The 15,676-nt window shown below is 39.0% G+C and overlaps 1 protein-coding gene across 1 annotated transcript; it reads right to left on the bottom strand.

Moving 5' to 3' along the window:
• Positions 1-981: 981 nt before the first annotated feature.
• LOC131241374 (exopolygalacturonase-like) lies at positions 982-13,486 on the bottom strand. Its single transcript, XM_058240189.1, has 6 exons — positions 13,310-13,486; positions 3,941-4,255; positions 3,074-3,363; positions 2,080-2,305; positions 1,325-1,480; positions 982-1,131 (listed from the first exon to the last, which is right to left on the bottom strand). The coding sequence occupies exons 1-6, from the start codon at positions 13,484-13,486 to the stop codon at positions 982-984; spliced, it is 1,314 nt and encodes a 437-aa protein (XP_058096172.1).
• Between the last annotated feature and the right edge of the window lie 2,190 nt (positions 13,487-15,676).

The following is a 15,676-nucleotide window of genomic DNA, read 5'->3' as shown; positions in this document are numbered from 1 at the left end:
TATGCGCTTTCTGGGATCTCAGATGCATTCAGGGACTTCGCTTCTAAGGTTTATGAGAATATCGATTTCACTATTCAGATTGTTGGTGCTCAAGCTCTAATATGCGAACATTCGTTCGGAGAGAAGGGTGATAAATCTCCGTTGAGTCACAGAAATAACAACCTGAATCGTCTTTCTAACATCGTTGGGGCCATTGCATCTATCATTAACCCGCCAGAATATGATTAATTTCCTTCACTCAAAGTTGCTCGAGTTCTCTTCAATAAAAAATAAATAAATATGTTTGCTTATCTGTAATGAAGATTGTTACAATGTGATGTTTATTGTTTCACTGTAAAGTCATGGAAATGAAATCATTTTTCAATGGTTTCAATTTGTGAAAACACATCTGTCCATGATCTCTCCCTGACCCAAATGCAGCCCGCAAAGTAGAACTTGGGCCCATCTGGCCTGGGCTGTGATAGGAGAATTCAAGCAGACCTAAGCCCAGACCGCACAATAAAACCCCAGCCTGAGTCCAGCTTAGGCCCGTGATCAGCCTCGACAAATAGGCCCAAGCCTGAGTAATGACTGTGGATGGCCAGGTCCCCCAAGCCCGAAAACCCTCTATTCTGCAAAATCTAGGCTGTTCCTTTGTCCTGCCCCCAATCATACATGATATTGATGGACTGGGCTGATGGGATGTTAGAAGCAGCTCAAGCCTGGCTCAATCAATAAACGTGATTATTCTATAGGCCTGGGTCAGGACCTCGGGTCTAGTATTTCAGCCAATGCCTAGATTGATGTGGGTCAAACCCAAGGGGCCAGCCTACCTAACAATGGCCCAAGTTGCTCATGTAGGTAATTTAAAGAAGGAATGCACTGGAAAACAGGAGAGTCTGCTAGTAATTGGTGTATCAGCCAGAATTTTCATCTTGAACCCTTGTGAGAAAATGCATGTAGTACCATTCACGATTCCAAGAATACACTATTCTGGAAAATCTAGTTTGTGCAGCACATTGATTTGTGTTTAATGAACAGATTGGAAAGAGATTGATTAACGAGAAGGATCTGAAGGAGAGAGATTAGAAAAAACCTAATTACAGATATTGTGTCCAAGCACTGCAATGATGAATGAATGAGCCCAGAGGCCTGAATACATCAACAAGAGAAATATAAGACTAATTACATGGCTCTCTTCCAAACACTTGAAATGCTACCCGTATAGATACACTCGGTATTTCTTTGGAACTAATCAAGACTCCTTGCATGGAAATTTACAAGGTGGTGGATTTTGTAAACCTGAAGTGGTTAGTCGATTGACGTTAGAGCAGCAGGACGTTACCTTAATGGTAGGGTCCATAGGCCCTAAGTTGATATCAGTAAATTGCATATCCTGGCATGGAACAGCCGAACTGCAGTTAAGCTCGACTGCATACTCCTTTGAAGAAGTGCCGGTGATGTTTTTGTATGTAACATGGCTGATCTTAACTCGTGAGGGCTGCACAAGTTCACAAACAAAGTAAAAAAACACATGATATTGGAAGGTGTGGATTAACTGTTTGATTGCAAGTTGCAAAGTTGTTATTTTAAATTCAACAAGAAGCTCTTAGAATCGTTGGATTTGATTTGGTTTATTACTGTGAAGTAATATGGTTTTGTGAAGAAAATGATTCCAGCAGCCTAGATTTATATGACTTGTGTAATTATTTTTATTTATTTGCTGGGCAGTTGGACCTTAAAATTGATTACAATAGTATATTTTTGTGTGCACTTGTGGGAAACCAGATTAGATAATATTTTGTTAATAAAATTAAGACTAGATGTGGGTTTTCCACTCTCTCTCTCTCTCTCTCTCTCTCTCTCTCTCTCTCTCTTTTTCTTCAAAATTTCATAATACTAAAGCCAAGGAGAAAACTCAAATTTTCACATGGAATAATAAAATGGATAAATGATCCAATAGAATCAATCGTGTTTAATCAACACAGTAAATCATGATTTGATAGTTGTTTTCCCCCATACCTAACTGGAAAACATACCTTCTTATAACTTGACGGGCTCAAAATATTCAAGTGCAGAGAATTATGTATTGAAAGTTACCTTCTTTGTGCAAGGCTGGACTGGACAGTAGTTTTGGTTGATGACGATTGGCTTAGAAACTCTGTCCATGATGATATCTTTGAATGTGATATCAGAAACTTCAAGCATCGGTGATTCAGGCCATGTTTTAATCCTTACGCCATTTGTGGTACCGGTGAGAGTGCAGTTTGTCACGTGCACCCCAATTACAGACTTTTCTTCTGGACGTTTACCAAGACTACCAATGCTGCAAATTTTACCAAATCTTAACAATCAAGAATTCATTACAGCGCGTTGGACATTCTTGACAAATAAAAAATAAATCTAAAATAATTCAATAAATAGTTAAAATAAATTTAAAACAATTCAATAAATAGTTCTTTTATAATCATTTTTTTTTTCTTATTATGAATTGATAACTCAATCAATCTCAATCTAATTCAACCCATGGGTCAGCAGCTAGAATACACCCCACTAGGTTCAAGTGGATGAGTAACCATTAGACTCGGGTGAGTTATGGTGCAATCTTAGAACAAATGAGTCAATTGGATACTTCAAGTTTGTTCTTTAAATTTTATTTCACATCACTCTTTTTCAGATTCATTTATTTTCTACTTAAATTCAGTCATGGTTTGTATTTGATTCCGTCACACTTGTGATATCACATTCACCCTATTTGTAGCTAGAGTTCTTATTAGTCATTTCTAATTACAAGCACCATTTACAAATAGAACTAATGAAAGATATAATTAGATAGTACAAACTATATTTTTCGTTAAAGAAATAAGGAAAAGAGGAGATGCGAGGTTGGAATCTTAGCTTTAATGCCACATTATGAAAGTAGTTAATTTCAAAATTTTGTAGATTAAGAAAAAATGACTACCTCATTCTATTTTATTAACAAAATAAGATATAAATATTCTAAACTCCTGAGAAAGCAACAACAATATAAGAAATAAAAAAGATACTAGACTCCAACAATTTCTGATCTAACTTCCAGTTTTCAAGCATGTACCTGATTCCATGGCCTGGGCCACAGAATATGCCAGAGACGAAGATATCATTGCTGCCTTCTCCAATTGATACACAGTCATCACCTACGCCTATGGTTGAAGTTGTGATATTGATGTTTGTAGATGAACTGATATGTATTCCATCTGTATTAGGGCTGTCCCCTGGAGCCGTGATATTGAGGTTATGGAGTTGAATTCCTTGGGACCTAAATATGCTGATGTGGAAAGACTTGCTGTTTAAGAGATGAATATCATGGATTACAGCGTTGGTGATATTCGTGAACTTTGTAGACTGTACCATACCATAAGAATGCATTAGTTTCATTTCTCCCTCAATTCGCATGCATTCTTAATCTTCAACATCTCATTCGTGATTCAAAATTAGAAATGTACCCAAATGGTTTAAGGACTACCTTATGATAGGATCTCATGTTCTTTTTTTAAAAAGGTTTTTGGGTTTGATCCCCATGTGAATAATCAAATGCAAACAGACCACCATAGGCAAAGGAATGATTCCATAACTAATGGTGACATACCATCTTTCCTGCCAACATACAAACTATGTAGGAAATATGCACCAGGAAAATGGTAGGCCACATAATCAAGACCATGAGCCAAACAATTAGTCGACATTGCTCACAAGATGGGGTGAACCATTGGAATTAATGGACAATCAATGGTCTAACTCAATGTATAGGTGCGGCCACCGAATGAGTGAATCAACCTAGTTTTTTGAATAGGTTGATCTTCTTGGTATTGATGTCCTTGCAAGTAGCATATTAGTGGGAGAAATCGTGCAAGCACCTGTTCTTAATAGTGATTAGATCTCTAATTAAATTGGCAATGCAAAAAGAGACGAATAAACTTACAGTTGGGGGAAATTGGCATTTTTTTTCCTCCGGGCAGGTTGTTTGTTTCCAAGCATCAGCTCCTTGGCCATCGAGAATTCCTCCACCGCTCACCGTGAACCTGTGCAAGTTTGTAAACTTTATCCAATTTTCATCAGTAAATGCAACAAGGTTTGGGAGAGCTTTGACTATCCCCTTTATTTGGACATTAGGAGATGCTTTTTTATAGCATGACCCAGAAAATGTGACAGGGCCCAGTAAAAATACTCCATTGGGCACCAGAAAGTGCGATTTGCCATCATAGGAACATGCAGATTTCCACGCCGCTAAGAAAGCCTGAAAAAATATAGCCACAAACAGATAAGAAGAAAAGAATTGAAGGCTTGACTGTTCAAATTGAGCTAAATAAGAAAAGACTTCAAGACATCAATTTGTGGACTTGAGCGAAATATCACACACGATGGGCTCGTGTGAGGGCCCCAAAATATCCACAACCTTCATAGAGGTGCATGCTATAGCACATATATGGCTTCAACGTTTTCTCATTTTATCATGGGCCTACTATAGGTTGCATCATTCCTTCTTGGTTGGGAAGAACTTGTCCTTAAAGATTAATTAGGGTTTCGATAGGCTGGGTTAGGGCTGGGCCAAGCTTTTTAATCGTCCAATAATTATACACCAATCCAGTAGTCAGATAATTTAATAAGTGTAATTTTTTGGTTCATGATTCATCTAAAGTAGGAATCATAATTGGGAGAGTTTAATTTGAATTTGTTGTATGCTAGGTATGTAATTTCTAAGAAATTTATAAGTGCTTGCGTATCATCCATCACACTTTGTCGGAGTATCAGGGTTAGGAATAGAAACATCTACAGTTAGGCTGTGCCTAGGGGTGGCTTTGGCCCGTTTTGAGCTATTTGGGCTGGGCCTGACATACTGGGCCTATTTAAAATTCTGATTTTGTCAGGCCTTAGCCCAGCCCATTTACAGGACAATCTACAGTTAGGGCTGTCAACGGGCCAAGCCTGGGGTTGGCCTTGGCCTAGAGTTTAAACTGTTTCAGGTTGGGCTGCGGACCAGGCCTATTCAAAATTTTCATTTCGGCAGGCCTGAGCCCAGCCCATTGACAACCCTAACCACAGTCACAAAAAATGCAGTTGTGCATCACGCCGAGTTTCCTTGCATTTCCCTCCTCACAATATAGGCGGCAAATATATATGGTGATCGTAATTGCCGATGATTATATTGGTGGGTACAGGTCCCATATTTTGAATTTCAGTGGGTCCAGGTTCCATCTTTTGAACCCATTGGTCTGACCCAGGTTGGGTCCAGTTAGTTTTAATAGTATGGTTATATCAGATTTAATATGTGTTGATGATCTAGCAACAAATAAGGTTCCCTAAACCAGACAAGCATGTAAGAAATCAAGTTCACACACAGTGCATGTGTCAAAGTGATACATGGGCGTGTCTAATTGGACTAGGCTAAGACAAGACGTGTCTAAGTACAACTAATAAGCAGCTTGAATAGAAATTGGACTTGGGCTGGGCCCACTCCACCAGCCAACTAGCCCATAATGTTACATAAGTCAGGTCAAGCCCAATTAGCTAATGGGCCTAAAACTCAGGCAACTATCCAACCAATAATCATTTAGGCTCTGCTCAAAACAGGACCAAAGCTGGCTGTATTAATGCAGGAATAAACCATCCCAGTCTAATTGGCACCTTAGGTCCTTGACCATATACCGTTTCCATTTCTACTTTGCAAGAGAACATGCCTATTTCTTGGTGAATCCATAATCCAATGGTGCATGTTAGGCAATAATCCAGACCATCCAATTTTTTGGATGAGCAATACACTGAAACTTGTTTAGACTGAAAGTTGAGAACTCTCCCATGCATTAATCATTTCAGGATGGCCAGGAGAAGTTTTGATCAACGGTCCCCAAAAAAAATCCTGCAAATAAAATATTTACAAATAGCCAACTGGCCCATCCATGAGGACCCATCAGTTTGTCAATTGGAACTGCATGTTAGATTCATATCTAAGCCTATGTTGGTTGTTAAGGGCTGATGACAAGTAGGGCTTTCAATGGGCCGGGTAAAGGCCCAGCACAATAAGAACTTAGAAATTTGAATGATCCGGGCAGTAGTTCATATGTAGGGCCCAAATACATTCTGTAGGACTGGGCCTGTGATTGAGTCTGCTAGTAATCTTGATATGTTGAAATGGCCTGGCCCAATTTGTTTTAAGATTGTTAGGCTGATATTTGAATGTTGGGTCCATATCTAACCCTGTTGTTTTTTGTTTTTTTTTGTTTTCCTGTATGTTGGCCTGGGCTTCAACTTGGGTCCTTGATTCATGAATGGCCTTGTCTCAGAAACTCAGCCGCTGCAAGAACCTGGTGGACCCCACATTTCATTTGAAACCTTATTTGTTGCTAGATTAATTCACATCCACTGGGTCCTGTTAGTTTTAATAGTATGATTATATAACATTTAATGTGTTGATGATCTACAAACAAATCCCAATACCACAAGCATGTAAGAAACCTAGTTCACAAACACACAGTGCATGTGTCAAAGTGATACATGGGCGTGAAACATAAACTATCCATCGGGTGGGTAAAACCATGCAACTGAGCTTATTTGTCTTGAACCCAACTTGAAATCCGGAATTCAAAGATCCAATGAGTATCAGATCTGGATCGTAGGGGAGTCTTGGTCTTCAAGATCTAGCTTACTCAGACCCAAAAGGACCTAGACTCAGCAGCAAGACCCGAACCGGTTACCCAGGAATGGGTACTATAGGACCAGACCCCAACCCAACCTTTTGACAGCCCTGGGAGGGAGACTCGTAGTGGCCCACCAACCACATGTTGTATGTTATACAGGATATGAAACTGGATCACCAAAAAGCGGCTACCTTATAAGATATTGGACAGCAAATAGATACATTAGATCGATTTACATGCAACGCTACATTGCATGCATGCGTGCGTATGTTCATACTCAGTTGAGAGTACAAACAACGACAGTAAGGATATTTAAAAAGAATAATGAAACTTACGTTACTGTTTTCTCTTTTTCCATCACCCACAGCTCCATATTTAACAACGTTAAAAATTCCATTGACAGATGTTACCGTGGGACCCACTTTTACAGGGAACATCTCCACCATCAAGAAAATCAAGAAAAAAATTGCACAAGCCATCACGGTTAAAGATGAATGAAGCTAAAGCTTCTTCTTCTTCTTTTCTTTTCCTTTCCTTTCTTTTTTTCTTTTGCAAAAAAATTTCTCGTAAGCACAGATCAAAGACGAAAGCCTCCATTATTATATAGACAGCCAAACCTCCGCCGCCCCCTCCGCCAAAACAACATCACTGAAAATATCATCTCATGAGAAATTTGAAAATCTCATTAGAAATATCAAATCTTATGAGAAATTCCAAATACAGGAAGTTCATAATTTTGACGTTTTTATAAAATAGGACCTCATTATTATGACATTTATATTTACTTTTTTAAAAAACTGTTCATTAAACTACCTCATTAGTTTAAGCAATTACCCTTTCCCTTATTAGATTTTTATAATGGCATTTAAATTAAGCTGGTCATTTTTGTAAATGGCAAAAATGCCCTTACGAGGAATTAAAAAAACAAAGCAACATCACCGTGTGCGAATCACACCTCTCTCTCAGAATAGCCACTTTACAGTTGATCCAAACCGTCTGATTGGAGTCATCAGATGGAAGGTTTATAAAAGTTTAGTACTGGTCCACATGTTAATCGAATTGCTAGGACCATCTGATGGGTACATTTCCTAGCCTATGGCTTCCGCAGAATTGCTAGCTAACTAAATAAACGGTCCAGATCATCCTAATATTCCTCCATTGCTAACCCTTCTCAGAACTAAAATGTGGCAAGCTAGTTACTGTAACATAGACAGTGACCAATCGAGACTAAATGACACAAGAACCCAAGCTGGTCCTGTGCTGGAGTCTGCTTATAGGTTTCAAAAGTTGAAATAGCAAGGTCCAGTTTATTTTAAGATTGTTAGGCTGAGGTTTGGATGTTGGGTTCATATCCAACCATCCATGTTTCGTGACCTTAACACATGGGTTGGGCTTCAACTTGGGTCTTCATGGATGGCCACGCCCGGACACCTATCAACCCCACCCATTTCGCGATTTGAATGCATGATTTTTATATCTAGGTGGAGAGGTGCACTGCATCTAACAGTGGCAATGAGTCATGTGGCCCGCATGGACTAGCAGGATATTTTAGGCACACTTAGGGTATGTTTGTTTTAACCAATACAACCGTAATGTGCTATAATGTTATATACATGGGTAATTATTATCACTACCATGGCAGTCCAAACTTAAACTAGTACGTAATACCATTAATTACTAAGAAAAATTTGACCAAATTTGGTGGTCGTATGGTGGTTTTTCCGACGGCCTGTAGCTGTCAGTGTCACCGACAGCCTTTGCCCGTCGCCATAAGCAAGAGGTTTTTAAACCCTTGTGTTACATTTAACTTGGGGCCCACCTTGATGATTTGATGTATATCCATGCCATCCATCCATTTTTTCAGCCTATTTTTGGATGTGGTCCCAAAAATTACGTAGATCAAAATCTCGGGAGGCCATACCATAGGAAACAGTGGGGATTGAACACTGAAACATTAAAATCTCTGATGGACCACCACAATGTAAGGGGCTTTATAGGACTCATTGCGATGTGTGTGTTTTATCTAAGTTATCCAACCATTTTGACAGCTCATTTTAAGGCATTTTAGGGCATGAGCCCAAAAAAGTAGACATATCAAAGGCTCAAGTATACGTACCACATCGTAGAAAACAATGGAGATTGTCTACCGTTGATATATGGTGCGGTCCACTTGGGCCTTCGATCTGCCTCCTTTTTGGGATCATGCCCTAAAAGTAGCCATTGAAATGAATGGATAACATGGATAAACCATGTACATCATGGTTGACCCCATAGAGTCCCTGACAAGACTGTTTGTCTAGCTCCCTCTTGGTGGGGTACCCAATCCGCACCCACAAAAAGTCTCCGAGCTAGGTTTTCATTCTCGCACCTCCTCTCTCTCTCTCATGCACCACTTTCCTCCCTACCTATATCACGCACCACCTTGCTCCCTCTCTCACGCACGCCCCTTCTATTTTTTAGCCTCGAGTTGAATCATATTCACTCACTTGAGGTATTTCTCTCTCTCAATCTCAATGCTAACTTAGGAATTTGGAGATTTACTAATTTGTGGATTCCTGATTCATATGTGGACTCACATTTAGGGATTTGGGAATTTTATGACTTGCATATTTGAAGGTGGACTCTGAATTGAGATTTTTTTGATTTTATAAATTGGGAAATTAGAAATTTTAAGATTTAAGGATTTTTGGAATTAGGGATTTTCACCTTCCAAATTCAAGAGAGTCATGATTAAGAGTTGAAAATTCCGATTTTTATTTATTTATTTTTGTCGAAACTCTCATAATACCATGTTTTAAATCATGTAGTATCCTTGAATAACGTGGATCTGATTTTGTAGACTTGGCATGATGGTTGATCGTGCATTTTAGGATAAACATGATGTGGCCTATCGCAGCCACTTCTACGCTGAAAATGTGAAAATCTGAAAATTTCTGGAGAAATTGCCGAGCACAAGATACATTACTAGAGTTTCTCGCGGAAGGAGTCTGTTATCGGTCCCTGTACGGTTCGTTTTCAGAGGTAAAATTTGATAATGACTAACGCCGATTGCTATTACCAGGATATTCCTCCACTACTTCATGGCCTAAGCTCTGTAAGGCCCACCGTGATGTATCTATCTTATTCACACCGTTGATCCGTATTACCAGATCATTTTAATGGATGATCCAAAAAACGAAGAAGATCCAAACCTCTAGTGGAACACACCACTGAAAATAGTGGGGATTGAACGCCCACCATTAAAAATTGTATGGGCACACAGAGTTTTGGATCAGGCTGGTATTTTTTTTTTCCCTTCATCCAGGTCTATGTGACCTTTTTAACAATTTAGATGGAAAATAAAATCAATGTGGACCTTAGGAAGGTTTCAACGGGGGCTTTTAATTCCCACTGTTTCTTATAGTGTGGTCCACTTAAGCTCTTTATCTCCTTCATTTTTGGACCATTTCCCAAAAATAATCTAGAAAAACAGAGGGCGGCATGGATAAAACACATACATCATGGTGGGCCCATAGATCTTGGAACGCGTAGTGGTGCATGGTTATTCCTGTAAGCATCCAATCCGTGTAATTTAACGAGGAGTGATCTTCTTTGAAAGCAAAAGAGAAGATGTTTGCTCAAATGGATGATGTTTATTTACTGCCCACATGTGGTGCTACACGTGCACCGTCGGCGTAGCCCATCCGTCGGCGTAGCCCATCCTTTTCAATTTTGTATTTTTGGTAGAGTTAACCGTGAATGTATCTGGTCTATCCACGCCGTCCATCCGTTTTTACATCTTAATTTATGGGTTTAGACTAACATTTAAGCATACCCAAAGATCAAGTGGACCATACCATAGGAAACAGTTGGAATAATGACTTCCAACATTGAAACCATTATAGGGCCCACAGTGATTTTTATTTCTCATCCAAACTGTTCATAAGATCACACAGACATAAATGAAGGGAAAAAATAAATGCAAGCTTGATCCAAAACTTCTGTGGCCCCCAAGAAATTTTCAACAGTAGATGTTCAATTCACACCGTTTCCTAGGGTGTGGTGCTCTTGAGGTTTTGATATACTTCATTTTTGGTCTCAAGCCTTAAAATTGTCTGTTACAATGGATGGACGGAGCGGATAAAATATATAAATCACGGTGGACCCCACAGAGCGCAATCTGCTTCCGAGTTACTTCATCCGGGCGCGCGGATTAAGTACGACCCCCTCCTCTTCGGTGCTCGCGACAGGCGGAGGCTCCGATGGCCACTGAAGGGCCACCGTGATGTATGAATCTTATCCACACTGTTCATTTCTTTTTTCATATCATTCTAGCATACTGGACAAAAAATAAGATATATCTAAGGCTCAAGTGGACCACAACATAGGAAGCAGCAGTTCTAAGGACGCCCACCGTTGAAATCTTCCTAGGGCCCATTGTATCGTTTATTTTTCATCCAACCCCTTGATATGGTCATATACACTTGGATGAAATATTTTTATATGGTCATATACACTTGGATGAAGTGAAAAAACAAATATCATCTTGATATAAACCTTCCACCGTTCCTAATAATTTTTCAACGGTAGGAATTTAATCACCACCGTGTGGCCAATTTAAGAATTCTATAATCTCTATGTTCGGACTAATATTCTAAAATAATATGAAAAAAACGAATGGACAGTGTGGATAAAGTTCATACATCTCGTTGGCCTAGCAGTCCTGAGCTCCAAACAGGCAGGGTAGTCCCTAGTCCGCTTGCGCTTCATCCTCTTGATTTTCACTTGATTATTGGCTTTGATGAAAAGTATACACCACACCATGGTGGCCCGACATGGAGATCTATGGCTGACATTATATCTTCATTGTTCACTGTGGTGTGGCCCATCAGCCCAAATCTTGCACGAAACATATAACATGTGATAAAGAGTATCCTAACAACCAAGCGCATACTAACAGTTTTCAATACAACGTTATTTAGCAATTATTGTCATGAAAGTCAACAACTTCTGCTGGTCAGGTGGATCGCATCTATATTTTGTTACTTATCATCACCTATAAATTGTTTCCTATGGTGTGGTCCAATTGATACGTGGGTGGGAATGAATTTTGGAGAAGATGAATTTCGTGATGAGACCCACCTATTAGAAGGGTTAGATGTAACAGATTCCTGATGGATTGGAAGTTCTCCATTAAATGGATGGTAAACGACGGTACACCCGGTCGGACTCAAGGAGGCAGCATGCCAAATGATAGCATTAGTTTGATCGGTGAAGATATCATTGTTAATGTTACTCGTTAGAGTGTTGGCCCACCGTGACGTTTGTATAGCATTTAAACAGTGTAAAATGGTCGCTGCCTACTGAAAATGAGATGCCTCAAAAATGGGATGCCTCAAAAATCATGGGACACGGCCATTGTTGAGACTTGAACTGCAGAATCACACGGAGATGAATCTAGGATAGCAATCCAGGAGCACTAAGCAAACATAAGAAAATACAAAGATTTAATGTGGAAAACTCTTTCGATAAAAAATTATGGCGCAAAGTGACAGATCTTTACTATGAAAGTAGAAATTACAAAGAGGAAGGACTTATCAGACTTGAGAAATCCTCAAATTCCTCTCTTGCTCCACCCTTTTAGAAAGCCTTAGAATCCCTTAGAATAATAAATCCTAATCTTGTTTACACCCATATATATAGTCTTAGGAAGAATTCCAAACAAAATTGGAAAGAATCATAAACGAAATCGGAAACAAATTCCGCAGTTGCGGGAAAAATCTGCGCAGAATCTGATTAGATTTAAAACATCAAATACAACCATCTCTACCATGTCTTCTATCTTCAAACTTGTAACTCTTTGTCCTCTTCTCTTATCTCTACCTCGCATCATAGCTTCATCAATGCTTCACATGCACAGTCTTCCTTTTACATCATCGCCAAGCCCAGAAAAATTGTACAGAACTTGAACTTTTCTATAGTAACAATCTTGGTGAACATGTCTGCTGGATTCACGCTGGTGTGAATCTTCTCTAGAGTTACGTCTCATTCCTCAAATACCTATCGGATAAAGTGATGACGAACATCAGTGTGTTTAGTATGAGAGTGATAAACAGAATTTTTAGCCAAATTTATAAAGTTTTCGCTGTCATAGTTAACCGGCATGGCTTCCTGCTGAAGCCTCAATTGATTTATCATGCCTCTCAACCAAACACCTTCCTTAAACGCTTCTTTCACTGCCATATATTCTGCTTTGGTCGTGGAAAGAGCCACTATGGACTAAAGCTTCGACATCCAATTAATTTCTCCACCCGCTAGTACAAACGAGTATCCTGAAGTAGACTTTCTGGAATCCACATTGCCTGCGTAGTCTGAATCCACGTACCCTACCAACTTTGCCCCTGTCTTCTCAAAAGTTAAGATGTAGTCTTTTGTACCTTGAATGTATCGAAGTAGCCATTTCACCGCTTCCCAATGTTGCTTGCCGAGGTTTGACATGTATCTTCTTACAACACAAACTGCCTATGAAATATCTTGTCTCGTACAAACTATGACATACATTAAACTGTCAACCATATTTGAATAAGGCATATGAGACATAACCTATTTTTTTCTCATTTGATTTAAGACATTGTTCTGAAGAAAGCTTGAAGTGAGACGTGTGGGGGAACGCTCACTGGCTTTGCCTGGTCCAACTCATACTTGATCAGCACATTTTCAGGGTATTTTGTATGTGATAACCAAAGCTTGCTCATTTTTCTGTCTTTATGAATGTCTATGCCAAGAACCCTTTTTGCAGCCCCCAGATCTTTCATCTTGAATGTCCCTGATAACTGATTCTTCAGTATATTCATTTCAAACATATTATGCAGGCGATTAACATATCATCAATATACAATAATAAGATGATGAATTTATCATCACTCGGTGTCTTGTAATAGACACAGTAATTGTATTCACTTCGAGTAAATTTCTGACTCAGCATAAAAGAATTAATTTTTTATACCACCGCCTATGCAACTGTTTTAGGCCGTACAATGACCTCATTAACCTGCAAACCTTTTTTTCTGCTCCTTTAACTTCGTAGCCCTCTGATTGCTTCATGTAGATCTGCTCTTCCAACTCCCAGTGAAGGAAAGTAGTCTTAACATCCATTTGTTCCAGCTCGAGATCATATTAGGCAACCAGCGCCAACACGAATCTGATAGACACTTGCTTAACCACCGATGCAAATATCTCTGTGAAGTCAATTCCTTCTCTTTGAGCATATCCCTTCGCTACTAACCTCGTTTTATATTTATCTTGTTTTCTTTTAAATAACCACTTGCATCAAATCGCTTTTCAACCCACTAGAAGCTCCACCAGCTCCCATGTATGATTTTTGTGCAACGAGTTCATCTCATCATCCATAGCCATCTTCCACTTTTCTTCAACAGGCCCATCAAGAGCCTCCTGAATAGTCGACTGGTCCCCCTGATGTAAAGCGGGTCGTGGACAGTTTCATGGCCAAGATCGATCAGAAAAGGCTCGGTCGACGACAAAAGTGATCCGGACCATCGAACCTTAGATCGGGCGTATCTCACAATCCAGAATGAGTTATCGGGCGTAAAATATAAGATTTTGTGGTAAAACGGGTTGCGCAAGCCGGATTTGCGAATTACCACTGGATTGACAGTTGTTTCCCTATTTTAATTCTGTTTTTATTATAAATAGTAAGTTTTAGTTTGATTATAACTCTTCATCCGTCAGGCTTTAGGGGTTGCACCCAACATGAAAAGAGCTTAAAATAATTAGGAGAACGATTTGGTGAAGCCAAATAGGACACTTATTATTTTTTGTCAAAAACCTTGCGCAATAGTAGACATCACGACCGTCTATAAATAGTAAGTTTACTATTTTAAGTTAAGAATTCTAGGAGTTTTAGTTATAGTTTGCTTTTGATTTCTCTCTCATTTGCTTGGTATATATATTTAAAGGGTTGTGAACTCGTTTATTTCAATCATCAATCAAATTTCGAATTTATTAGAATTTATTTCTATTCTTCTTTCTTTATTTCCTCGTGGATTTGAGAAGTCTTTGCGAGGAGTTCAGAGAAGCTCCGTGGATTTGGGGTAGTTATCCTTGAGGAAGACGGTGCCTCATCATGTTCATCCCTGCGTCAGATAGTTGCATCAACATTTCATGAATTGTACCGAACCTTGTGGGAAAATGTAAAATGAATCATCTATGATTTGAAGGACAAATGCTTGAATTTCTAATTTGTCCAGCCCACTAGTTTGTACTACACAGTGTATGTGATTGATGGTTAGGATCTTCCAATCTAAGCGATCTTCTGCGTTGAGACTAGGGTGTACACGAACCGAGCTAGCTCGGTTAGCTCGCTCGACTCGACTCGAAAAAGCTCGATTCGACTCGGTTCGAAGCTGAGTTCGAGCAAGCCCTAGCTCACTCGACTCAGATTGAATCCAGCTCGAATCGAACCAGTTCGGTGACTCGGTTACTTTACCATTGATGTTGCTCACCAAGTGTTTGATAAAATGACTCAACGAAGTGTGGCTGGTGGCAAGGAAGGTATGTACATGAAATAAATACCCTTTTTTTCTTAGTTTTTCTTGGTTTTTATGTTGCTTAGAAGGTGTTTGTTAGAAATAAATACCCTTTTTTTCTTAGTTTTTCTTGATTTTTATGTTGCTTAGAAGGTGTTTGTTAGAAATTTTTTTTAAATCATTTTACAAGTTAGAGATTCCATATATATATATATATATATATATATATATATATATATATATATATATATATATATATATATATAAAGGATATTTAGGCATTAGTCATTTTGAGGTAGCCTAATTAATGGTTCTCTTGCAAAGACTCCAATGTAATAGATGCACTTTGAATGGCATACTTGAGATTGGATCTACTTCATTTTTGAGCATGTGTGCTGTGACGGTCCAATGATCAGAACCGTCCATGATCAAATCCTATGCTATTAGGGCCATATAAGGATAATTTAATTGCATGAATGATTTCAGTAATCACTATAT

The sequence above is a fragment of the Magnolia sinica genome, chromosome 3 (assembly GCF_029962835.1).
Source record: "Magnolia sinica isolate HGM2019 chromosome 3, MsV1, whole genome shotgun sequence".
Lineage (NCBI taxonomy): Eukaryota > Viridiplantae > Streptophyta > Magnoliopsida > Magnoliales > Magnoliaceae > Magnolia > Magnolia sinica.
The sequence above is the reverse complement of the archived record's forward strand: the minus strand, read 5'-3'. Positions and strand labels throughout refer to the sequence as shown.